The sequence below is a fragment of the Cyprinodon variegatus genome, unplaced genomic scaffold (genome assembly GCF_000732505.1).
Source record: "Cyprinodon variegatus isolate N-32 unplaced genomic scaffold, C_variegatus-1.0 Scaffold835, whole genome shotgun sequence".
NCBI lineage: Eukaryota > Metazoa > Chordata > Actinopteri > Cyprinodontiformes > Cyprinodontidae > Cyprinodon > Cyprinodon variegatus.
The window spans coordinates 178,012-188,181 of record NW_015151288.1 but is presented as its reverse complement, the minus strand read 5'-3'; the positions used below and the strand labels follow the sequence as shown (position 1 = coordinate 188,181).

At 39.2% G+C, this 10,170-nt stretch overlaps 1 protein-coding gene across 1 annotated transcript in view; it reads left to right on the top strand.

The window, feature by feature from the left end:
* The window catches only part of LOC107099068 (atrial natriuretic peptide receptor 1-like), a 12,705-nt gene extending 2,535 nt beyond the window's left edge, over positions 1-10,170 (top strand). Inside the window, exons 3-23 of the mRNA XM_015397037.1 lie at positions 565-697; positions 780-912; positions 1,173-1,274; positions 2,071-2,173; positions 3,219-3,364; positions 3,451-3,523; positions 3,648-3,792; positions 3,875-3,961; positions 4,028-4,171; positions 4,261-4,382; positions 5,067-5,205; positions 5,343-5,391; positions 5,482-5,583; positions 5,837-5,956; positions 6,446-6,539; positions 7,789-7,876; positions 9,062-9,201; positions 9,291-9,443; positions 9,520-9,618; positions 9,696-9,787; positions 9,864-10,170. Coding sequence (XP_015252523.1) covers positions 565-697; positions 780-912; positions 1,173-1,274; positions 2,071-2,173; positions 3,219-3,364; positions 3,451-3,523; positions 3,648-3,792; positions 3,875-3,961; positions 4,028-4,171; positions 4,261-4,382; positions 5,067-5,205; positions 5,343-5,391; positions 5,482-5,583; positions 5,837-5,956; positions 6,446-6,539; positions 7,789-7,876; positions 9,062-9,201; positions 9,291-9,443; positions 9,520-9,618; positions 9,696-9,787; positions 9,864-10,040 — 2,441 coding nt within the window. The 3' untranslated portion in view covers positions 10,041-10,170. The remainder of the gene's footprint in view (positions 1-564; positions 698-779; positions 913-1,172; positions 1,275-2,070; positions 2,174-3,218; positions 3,365-3,450; positions 3,524-3,647; positions 3,793-3,874; positions 3,962-4,027; positions 4,172-4,260; positions 4,383-5,066; positions 5,206-5,342; positions 5,392-5,481; positions 5,584-5,836; positions 5,957-6,445; positions 6,540-7,788; positions 7,877-9,061; positions 9,202-9,290; positions 9,444-9,519; positions 9,619-9,695; positions 9,788-9,863) is intronic.

The window sequence follows — 10,170 nt, the reverse complement described above, 5'->3', positions numbered from 1 at the left end:
CATTTTTTTTATTATTTAAATGCAAAATGTTTTAATAATTTCTTTTACAGATTTGATATAATAACTGCTCTAAGTGGGTTTCTCTGTCAGCCAAAATTAATATTTGACAGTCTCTATGCTCCAGTTAATGATTAGTTGATTACTAAATTAGTTGATAGTTTTTTTTATAATCAATTAATCACTATTAATCCGACTGTTTCAGTCCTATTCATTAGTTATTATGCAGCTAAAGATGAGTTAAAGGTAAATAAAATCAAAGTCTGTAGATTCCTGTGATCATCAGTGAATATTAATCCTGTTGAACCTCTGATGGTTAAATCTTTATTGCTGTTTAAGGTTTTCTTGCAATGATAACAGAAATATTCCAACATATAAAACTGTTTGGTTTAGGAAAACAAAGGAAACCCAAATTACAAATATTCTCCTGTGAAAATCTGTTTTACCTCTGAATTAAAAGACCAGATTAATATAAATAATTCCAGTCTTCTGTGTGCTTTGATCTGCATGTTTATCCTTAAAGTTTGCAGGTTTAGAAATGATTTCCTGCTGGGTGTCTTTCTGTAGGGATGGAGATGGCCTGGGTGCTCCGGCCTCCAGAGACGGTTAAAACCGGGGAGATGTTTACCGTCATCTACTCCGTCACTGCCCGGGACTCCTTCTACCACTGGGCGGTCCAAAACGGCGTCTTCACTCAAAGGTGCCATATATCTGAGGTCTCTGGACATGTTTCTTCACTGTAATCTGAGTGGATTATTAATCTGGAGCTGCTGTGCTTCCAGTTCCATAACAGACGCTGCATCGGCCCAGTGGTTCTGTGAACATCAGGATTGTCCAGCCAGCTGGGCAGACGCTAACGGGGAAAACTGCTGCATCCATCACGCTAACATCCACTCCTGTCCAATGGGATACATGGTGAACATGGGCATCGTTTTCTTTTAAATAAATACTTGATATGAATAACTGATAAAACCGTATTCACATAATTTAATGTGAAAATGTCAAATTCTACCTTTTTATTCTGAACATTAAGTGCAAATTTTGTAAAATAATAATAATAATAATTATAATAATAAATACTTTGACTGTTTTAAGAAGAGAAAAATAAATGAATCTGAAATGATTTGTTAAAGTTATACCCCCAGTCTTATCTTACTGGTTTCCATGTTGGACAGACGGAGAGCATCTGTGGTCCCTGGATTCCTGATGATGGAAAAATCTTCACTCACACCATCTCCACCACTGGTAAGATGTCCCAGATCAACTGGACTGCCAAGGTGAGATGATCAGTTAATTGGTTGATTATTTTTTCGATAAATAATCAGATAGGAAAAGGATCCTTTAAGCAATTTTTATGCACAATCAAAGCAGGTGAAAGTAAAACTTTTCCACTTGAGGAGTTCTGGATAGAGCAGAAAGACAGACATTTTTTTTTCTTCTTAAATTCAAGATTTTTATGTATTTTTTTGCAATAATTACGACTTTAAGTGGGATGCTCTGTCAGGTAAAGGCATGTTTTAGAGGCTCTATATTCCAGTTATATTATATATTAATCTAATATAACGATTAATCAATTACTGAATTAGTTGATGATTAATTGAATAATCTATTAATCAGCTATCAGTCTTTGGTTCTTGTTTGGTTTCTTTTTTTTTTTTTAAGAATCTAATGTAAAGTCCAAAAAAACAGGAAAACAAAATCTTAAAATAAAAAAAAAAATGGGTCAATTTCTAAAAATGTGGGTTATTAATTCTCAAAAGAAATATGAAAGAAGTTATGCTGTTTCTATGCTGTAAAATAGATGCATTATACTGTAGTGTATTAGGTTTTATAATTAGTTTTTTAAATCAAGCAAAACAGAAGTAAAAGTTATTGCTATTCGTTTATATCATTGTATGCAGATGATATTTTCATTTATGTCTCAATGGATCCTAGGCTACAGTTAAGGGCCCTTCTTTCTAGGCACATACCTAAAATAGTGATCAGTTTATTTCAGGTACTTTGACATTAAATCATGATGATTTGAAGAAGATTTCTTTTGACACCTCCTAATGAAATCACATTATCCTGCAGGTGGTTCTGTTCCATCCAGGTTTAACGTCACTCATTGCTCACATCAGAGTCGGGACCATGCAGGCTGCATTAGAGGCAAAGAGCACCGTTCTGCCAGCTGTGGGTAGGTCCATTACTGTGACCATCCCTAACAGAACTAACAGTAAAAGATAATCTGATGGGCAGATAGGGGTACAATAGAGGTACAATGTTTATGTATTTGTGTTAATCTAAACTCTGATCATAGGGACGACCTAAGTGGGTTTGTCTGTCTCAATAAATCCTTCAAGATGCAGCTTGTCTTGTCTTTAGGACCGTGTTATTTACTTTTGCCATCGCCTTTAGAGCTAAGTGAGCTTGGTGCTTGGAAAAAAATCTTTCATTCCTTTAGAGACAGCATGAAAAGTCAGCTGAGAACAAAGCATAGAGAGGAAAACAAGAAGAAAAGGGACAAGAAGAGAGGGACACAACCTAGAACAGATAATGGATGTCTATTCTATAAAAATGTCTGTATCGTATAATGGGTCTGTTTTATGTGTTATCTTCTCAATTGAGAGGGCCCCCTGTCTGTCTTTGCCTTGGGCCCCAAATTTCCTAAATCAGCCTCTGAATACATGTCTCCATTAATTAGATCTTTCGTTCTTGGGTGTTCATGCAAAAAGTAGTCTGGCCTTTAATGCTGCTCTTTGAGTAATGGATTCTTCCTCTCTGAGTGGTACATGCCTGGTTTTAGGAAGGCTAATTAACGCATCTTACCAGCCTTAGTACATCTTCAAAGTGTCTACCTTTTATTTTTGTGGGGTTGATTTTCACATTTTGCACCAAAATCTGGGAGTCTATTTCTGGCGCTGTACAATGGCGTCTTACCATTTTTATAATTTCACATAAAGAGGGAAGCAGTCGGTTTGATTTGTTACCTTAAGATAGATCCAAGCTAACAAAAGCCTGACATCATATTCTATTCCTAAAATCTGTTTAAAGTAACATAATCTCAGTGTATTTATTTGAGTTAATGCAAAAGAATAAGGAAATTCTCTCTTTCAGTTTTCTTGCATGCAGAAAGGTAATGTTAATGGCACAGAATGCTAAAATAATGCCAGTGTGTCTTTTAATATTGTGTTTGTCAATATCTGGTTGGAACAATGTTGCCTGAATGTTTTCCTGTTCAGTTTGCGGCGATAACGTCTGTGAGGAAGGGGAGCAGTGCTCCACGTGTCCAGCTGACTGTGGAGAATGTCCCATGAGTCCCTCCACTAAGGTGGCCATCGGCCTGCCGCTCAGCCTGCTCTGCCTTTCCTTTGTCCTGACCGCTGTGGTAGGAGCTCAGACAACACAGGCTCTGTGAACAGACTGGTACAAACCCTGTGATTTACAATTAAGCTGAGACTTCTGTCGCTGCAGTGGCTAAGGTATCAGAAGGAGAAGATGCTGTGGGACGAAAGCTGGATCATTGACTTCTCGACAATTAAACAAGGTACAGTTAACGTAACGGTGTATAACAAAATAATGTTAATGCTTTGATCGTGTTTTGTTTCTTTTAAAACGACAGAAACCAGTTTAATGGTTGATGAATGTGTGAATGGTCTGTTTCTGTCTAGATCAGGAAACCAATATGACCATGGGCAGCATCATGAGCGTTCCTGTCGGACACACAGACAGCAATGTGAGCTGTGTGACCGCCCTCAGCACCTGTACAGGTCAACCAACCAACCGGAAGGGGCCGTTCACCTGCACCGGGATATAGTACGGCCACATGTTCAACCAACTGTCCGACTATTTAAATCACACCATGTCATGTTTTATTAAAAAATCTCTTTCTCTGCAGCGACGGCAGAACAGTGGCCATCAAAAAGATCCAATCAAAGTCCTTCTCTCTTTCCAAAACCATCAGACAGGAAGTCAAACAAGTCAGGTAAGACTCAAACAAACTAACTTTCATTAGAAAAATATCAGACCCTGCCTGTATATCTCTTTTCAGGGAGCTCGATCATCCAAACCTGTGTAAGTTCATTGGCGGATGCATTGAAGTACCAAATGTTGCCATAGTAACAGAGTACTGCCCAAAGGGGAGTCTTCATGATGTCCTTCTGAACGAGGAGATCCCCCTCAACTGGGGCTTCAGGTGAACCTCTGATTTGAAGAGGGAGCAGCTTGTTTGGTTAATTAGACATGACTATAACGGTAATGACTTCTACTTTCTGTGGCTGCCAGGTTTTCCTTCGCTACTGACATCGCCAGAGGAATGTCCTACCTCCATCAGCACAAGATCTGTCATGGCCGACTCAAGTCTCTGAACTGTGTGCTAGATGACCGCTGGGTGTGCAAAATAACAGGTCATCTGAGCAAAAGTTTTAACATCTATCAATTGAAGGCAACCTTTACATTCATGTCTGAATATGTATTTATTTCAAAAACTGGAAATCATCAAATTCACAAAAGTAATATCAACTTTTTTCTTTAAAAATATAACTGAATGCCAACTACAGTAATAGTGTATTGTGTTTTAATCAATTACACTTTTTTCTTTTCTTAACATCTTTGAGAAATCAGGGTATATGCCTCTAACATCATCATATCCTCTTTGTCTGTTTTACATGACTCCTACATCAGAAAAACAGATTTTGCTAGATTACCTTTTTTATTTCTAAAATGTAAAGATGTGACACTGTAATATGGAAGAGGATTAGGGCCACTGGAAAAAAATAATTGAAAAAATTAATTGATCTTTTATTTGAGTTTAATATGGGGGGAAAAGTCAGAATTCTGAGATTAAAGTCATAATTCTAGATTTTTTTCTCATGTCAAAATCACAAAAAAAAAATCTGCTTTTTTTTTTTTACCCCAGTAGCCCTAATCCTCTTCCATACAATAACTTTTATTAGTTAATGCTGTGAAGTTTCAGATCATTGCACTTATAAAATTATATTCAGATCCCGGACAAGCCCCCAACCATTGTATACAATGTGTGTAGAACGGTTGCAAAGCATGTTTTTCCATGAATTTGTCTCCAATTTCAGACTACGGGTTGAGGACATACCGGAGGGGCGATGGGGTGGAGCCTTTGTCCTCTTATCAGCAGAGGCTCCATGAGGTATACATGCCACCAGAGTTTCAGAACTCCAGCGTGGAGCCGACACTCGCTGGAGATGTGTTCAGGTGCTGCACTCTTTACATGACCAATACAGACCACCTATTTAAAATCATCAAGAGATCACATCTGAAAAAAATTACAAATTGAGACTGTGAGTAATGCCAATGGTTTTCTGTTAATAAGTTGATTTGTGTCCTTTCAGCTATTCTGTCATTCTTCTGGAAATCGCTACTCGCAGTGACCCAGTCCCTGTAAGTTGTGGTCTCTGGTGTCTAGTTTCATAGAATAAAGTACAAATGAACAGAAAAAAAAACAAATAACTAAAACTAATTTGTTTGCAGCCAGAAGAGTCTAACTTGGAGTGTGCGTGGTGTCCTCCTTTACCAGAGCTGATCTCCAGTAAAGCTGACAAAACCTGCCCCTGTCCTGCAGACTATGCAGAGGTGTGAACACAAACCTCTTTACTTACAGGAATTGCCTGAAATGTTATTGTTAAAATAAAAAGGCCTTATCCCACATTTGTTTACTTTGTTTTAAAAACATGCTTATTACAGGCATACACAGGGTATTGGCTACTTTATTATTTCTTCTTAATAATAAATCCCTAAGACAAAGTATCCATGTCAATTTTGTGGTTTGATTATTTTAACCTCACTCTGACTTTAACTCTGCTTTTATCTGTGTTTGCCTGCAAAGCTGATTCGTCGATGTCGCTCTAATAACCCCGTCCATCGACCTACGTTTGACCAAGTGAAGAAGTTTGTTCACCGCATCAATCCCATCAAAGTCAGCCCAGTAGACATGATGATGAACCTGGTAAATACACAAGCTTATCATGAAATAAAATCATTCTTTGAGTTAAAATGTTACTCTTATCAGTAGGTTATAGCAGAAACGCTTCACAAATTACAAAAAATGTCTACAATTTAGCTTTCTTTCTATTATTTATTTAAGTATGAGATCATAATAATAACTACTTTATAACTGAACCTAACCCTAACTTCCCCAACCATAGGATGAATAGATGGTCTTCGTCGTATCGACGGATGAACAGGTGGAATTGTTTACACAAATCATTACTGGTTTCTACCGAATTATCACATATATTTGTTTGTTTTTTATGCTAAAATTGTTTTATTTTCTTGCTTTATATATTGTAAAAACTGACAAACTAAACTAAGCAGACGTCTAAACATCTTTTATGAAGACTGAGGTAGTCTAATGCTAATCTGTGAGGGCTGTGGCTTTAGTCCATCTTAGTTTCCCCTGATCTGCTGGACTGAGGAGCTCTCCTCTGTCTTCCAGATGGAGAAGTACAGTAAACACCTGGAGGTCATTGTGGCTGAGAGGACTCAGGATCTGATGCTTGAGAAACAGAAAACCGACAGACTTCTGTACAGTAAGAGGCTCAAAAACTCCTTTTGAGTTTTTTGTTACACTTGGATTTATGTTATTATGTGTTTTCTAGGTCATTGGTTTTATTTCCAATTTCTGTCATTCTAGTTGTTTTCTGGTTGTTTTTTGAGCGCTTATGTATTTCTTGTTTACTCTCTGCTGCCCCCTTGTGTCAGGCTCCTTTTCCCTAGATCCCTTCTAGCTCCTTCTGTCCACACCTGCTCCCAATCAGTTGATTACTCCATTCATTGTTCTGTTTAGCATATATACTCCACCTCTGCAGTGTTTGCTGGATTCTCTTCATTATCTCATTCCTTAGTTTTATTCCTCCATAGTGTCTCCTAGTTTTTGGTTCCTGAGTTTCTTGTCAATCATTTCTGGAATATGGCTTCAGTATTTTTAATTCTACATAAAATTTAGCAAGAAGTCATCTCTACTTCTTCAGCTCTGGATTAGGGTCCTCAAATATCCACTAATTCTGACGTCATCATGGCTTCCCAATGACAATACATAATATCACCCTAATCCATTCAAGATCATTCTGAAAATACAACAGGTCCAGTGGGGAAACCCAAACATTCCTCTCCCTTGCACATTTATTGGCATCCCAGGGTGTTCTCTGGTCCAAATGGTTATTTAGTCCTTGCAGACAGTTATGGTTTACCATTCAGAGGTTCTTGGAGAGGCTGGAGTAAAAAACCCTTCCTGCAACTGCTTACAATCTTCATTGTCTTGTAGGCCTGCAGCGTCCCCCAATACTACTCAAGGAAATTAGCTTTTTACATCTATAAAACTCATTTAGGCTGTGGATAAGAACCTTGTCTGCTGTTCCACAGGCCAAACTACTTCTCCTGAATTCTGTAGAGAGGGCATCCCCAAAGCTTGTTCTCGAAGGCCGCTGCCCTGCAGGTTTCAGAGGTTTCCCTGCTCAAGCACAGCTGATTTACGTTGATTGCTGACTGACAGGCTTTTACTGAACTGCGACCATCAGAATCAGCTGTGCTAAAGCAGGAAAGCATCTAAAACCTGCAGGACAGCGGCCCTCGAGGACCGACTTTGGGGATGCCTGCCGTAGAGGTTCCTTCTTGTATTCTAGAGAAAACTTTCACAGCACGGCTGAAAAAGAGGATACCTCTCAGGTTTCCTCATTTTAGCAAAGTGGAGCCATCCCACCAGGTGCTGTCTATCCACTGTCCAGGAGCTGGTCTCTAAGGTCTAGTTGTAATAGCGGGATGTTGTTGTGTCTCCTGAAGGTATGCTTCCTAAACAGGTAGCGGATGATCTACGTCAGGGGAAACCATTACAGGCTCAGAGTTACGTTAGCGCCACTGTCTTCTTCAGGTAAACTTTTCCTCCCTAAAGATGCACAAGCTTCATTTCCGTCAGCATTTTCTAATGCGCATATTTGAAGTATCGCATCAGAACAACTCGATGGAAACTTTAAAATTCGAATAAACTTTCTTAAATTCGCAAAACAATTTTTTTATGTTTGCTTGTGGTGGTTTTTAGCTTTTGCAAAAAAGGGTTAATGTGTAAAACAGGAGATGGAAACATTTTCTGAATCAGCCAACTTTTACTCACATGACTGATCAGCCGTTTCTGCTGTTGGAGTCTTCCTAGATGTTCCTTAGATGCGCGCAGACATGTTTGGAAGCAGAGGTGTCAAAAGTATTAACAAGTAGAAGTATAAATCTTACAGTTTAAATATACTTTAGTAGAAGTTAAAGTATCAACTTAAGCTTTTTACTCAAGTAAAAGTGTAAAAGTACAATTTTTAAAACTACTTAAAGTATAAAAGTAATCAGGAAAAAAAGGACTGATTCTTTACACCTCATATTGGTCACTGCAGTACCCTAACAAAGGCACATTTTTGTACAATTCTGGATAATAACTTCCCTATACTTAATTTTCTTATTTTTTTAGTTTTATAACTATTGGTAACTCTGTCAAATTTAACTTTACATCATCTTAAAAAACTATTTATTTTGGTATGTGGTGAACAACAAGTTGGGGCAGCATCGAGTCCATCCGCAAAGGAATTAACTGTCTGGATTAAACAAATTATTTTAATGGTTTTTAGTTTTTTAAATACCAAAAGTCCATAATGAAAATGAACTTAAATGAAACAAAACTAATGATTCTATTGTAAGAAGTAGCAGTAAAAAGTTATCTAAAATATATTTACTCCAGTAAAGTACAGATAGCTAAAATGTCTACTTAAGTAAGGTAACAAAGTTACTTGACACCTCTGGTTAGAAGTAACATCGCCATTATTAGCTGACATGTTAGCATAAAAACAACTTCCCTGATCTCAACACATTCATTAAAAGGATTATTGATCTGTGGTTCATTCTAGACTGCAGGCTCTACTTCCTGTTTATTACAGCCATGTGTGACGATATCGGGTGGCGATACCCTTTATGATGCTTGGTTTATTCGCTTCAAACAGTTAGAAACACATTTGCATTTCCTTTTCTTCAAAGTTTGGTTAAAATTGGAAATTCATTTGTGTGTGTTTGGTCTCAGTGACATCGTAGGGTTCACCCAGCTGTCCAGCAGCAGCACTCCTTACCAGGTAGTCGACTTCCTCAACAAGCTGTACACCACATTTGATGACATCATCGACAACTACGACGTCTACAAGGTGGAAACCATCGGAGACGCCTGTGAGAATAAACCCAGACACACCCTCAGTTCCCTGCCTGGTCAGACCCAGATCAATATGACCTGTTTGTCTGGTTTAACCTCTGTGCAGACATGGTGGTGTCAGGCGTTCCTCAGGAGAACGGCATCCTGCACGCCTCAGAAATCGCCAGCATGGCCCTGGACCTGGTGGGTGTCTGTCGCAACTTCAGGATCCCCCACAAACCCAACATGCAGCTGCAGATACGAGCAGGAATTCACTCAGGTAGTAGGCAGACAGCTGGAGAACACAAACCCTGTTCATGCATCATTCTTTGAACGTCTCCCTTCATGCCGTCTAGGTCCGGTGGTGGCTGGAGTCGTGGGGACCAAGATGCCTCGATACTGCCTGTTTGGTGATACGGTCAACACAGCTTCCAGGATGGAGTCCACAAGCCTGGGTAGCCATGTTTTACCAAAAAACGCTGATTTAACACTGAAACTCTGTCTTTACCAATCTGCCTCTGGATCCTTTCAGCTCTGAAGATCCAGAGCAGCTCCAGCACCTTCTACCTGCTGGAGGAGATCGGTGGCTACGTGCTGGAGTGCAGAGGAACGATGCAGGTCAAGGTGAGCCTCCCACCTTCACCACTTCTAACACTACTGGGGGAGCTGGGTCCACTAACAGTCTGAAACTGTCCCACAGGGAAAAGGGGACATGGTGACGTACTGGCTGGAGGGGAAGAAGACCCCCGGGGTCTCCAAGGACGTCGGAAATGAGATTAGAGAAACCAAACAACACAACGTGGAAACCGAGGAGAAGGAGCTGTACTCGTCCATGCCAGGGTTTGTCAGCGAAGATCTCCTCATGGATCCAACCTGATGGAAAATGCATACGATCCATGTCACTAACTGCAGCGTCATCAGTTTTAGTTCTTCAGTCGTCATTAAGAAAAATGTCTCAAACATCAAAGCAGTTATGTTAAATTATCTCTTTATTAAAAATCCTTTCT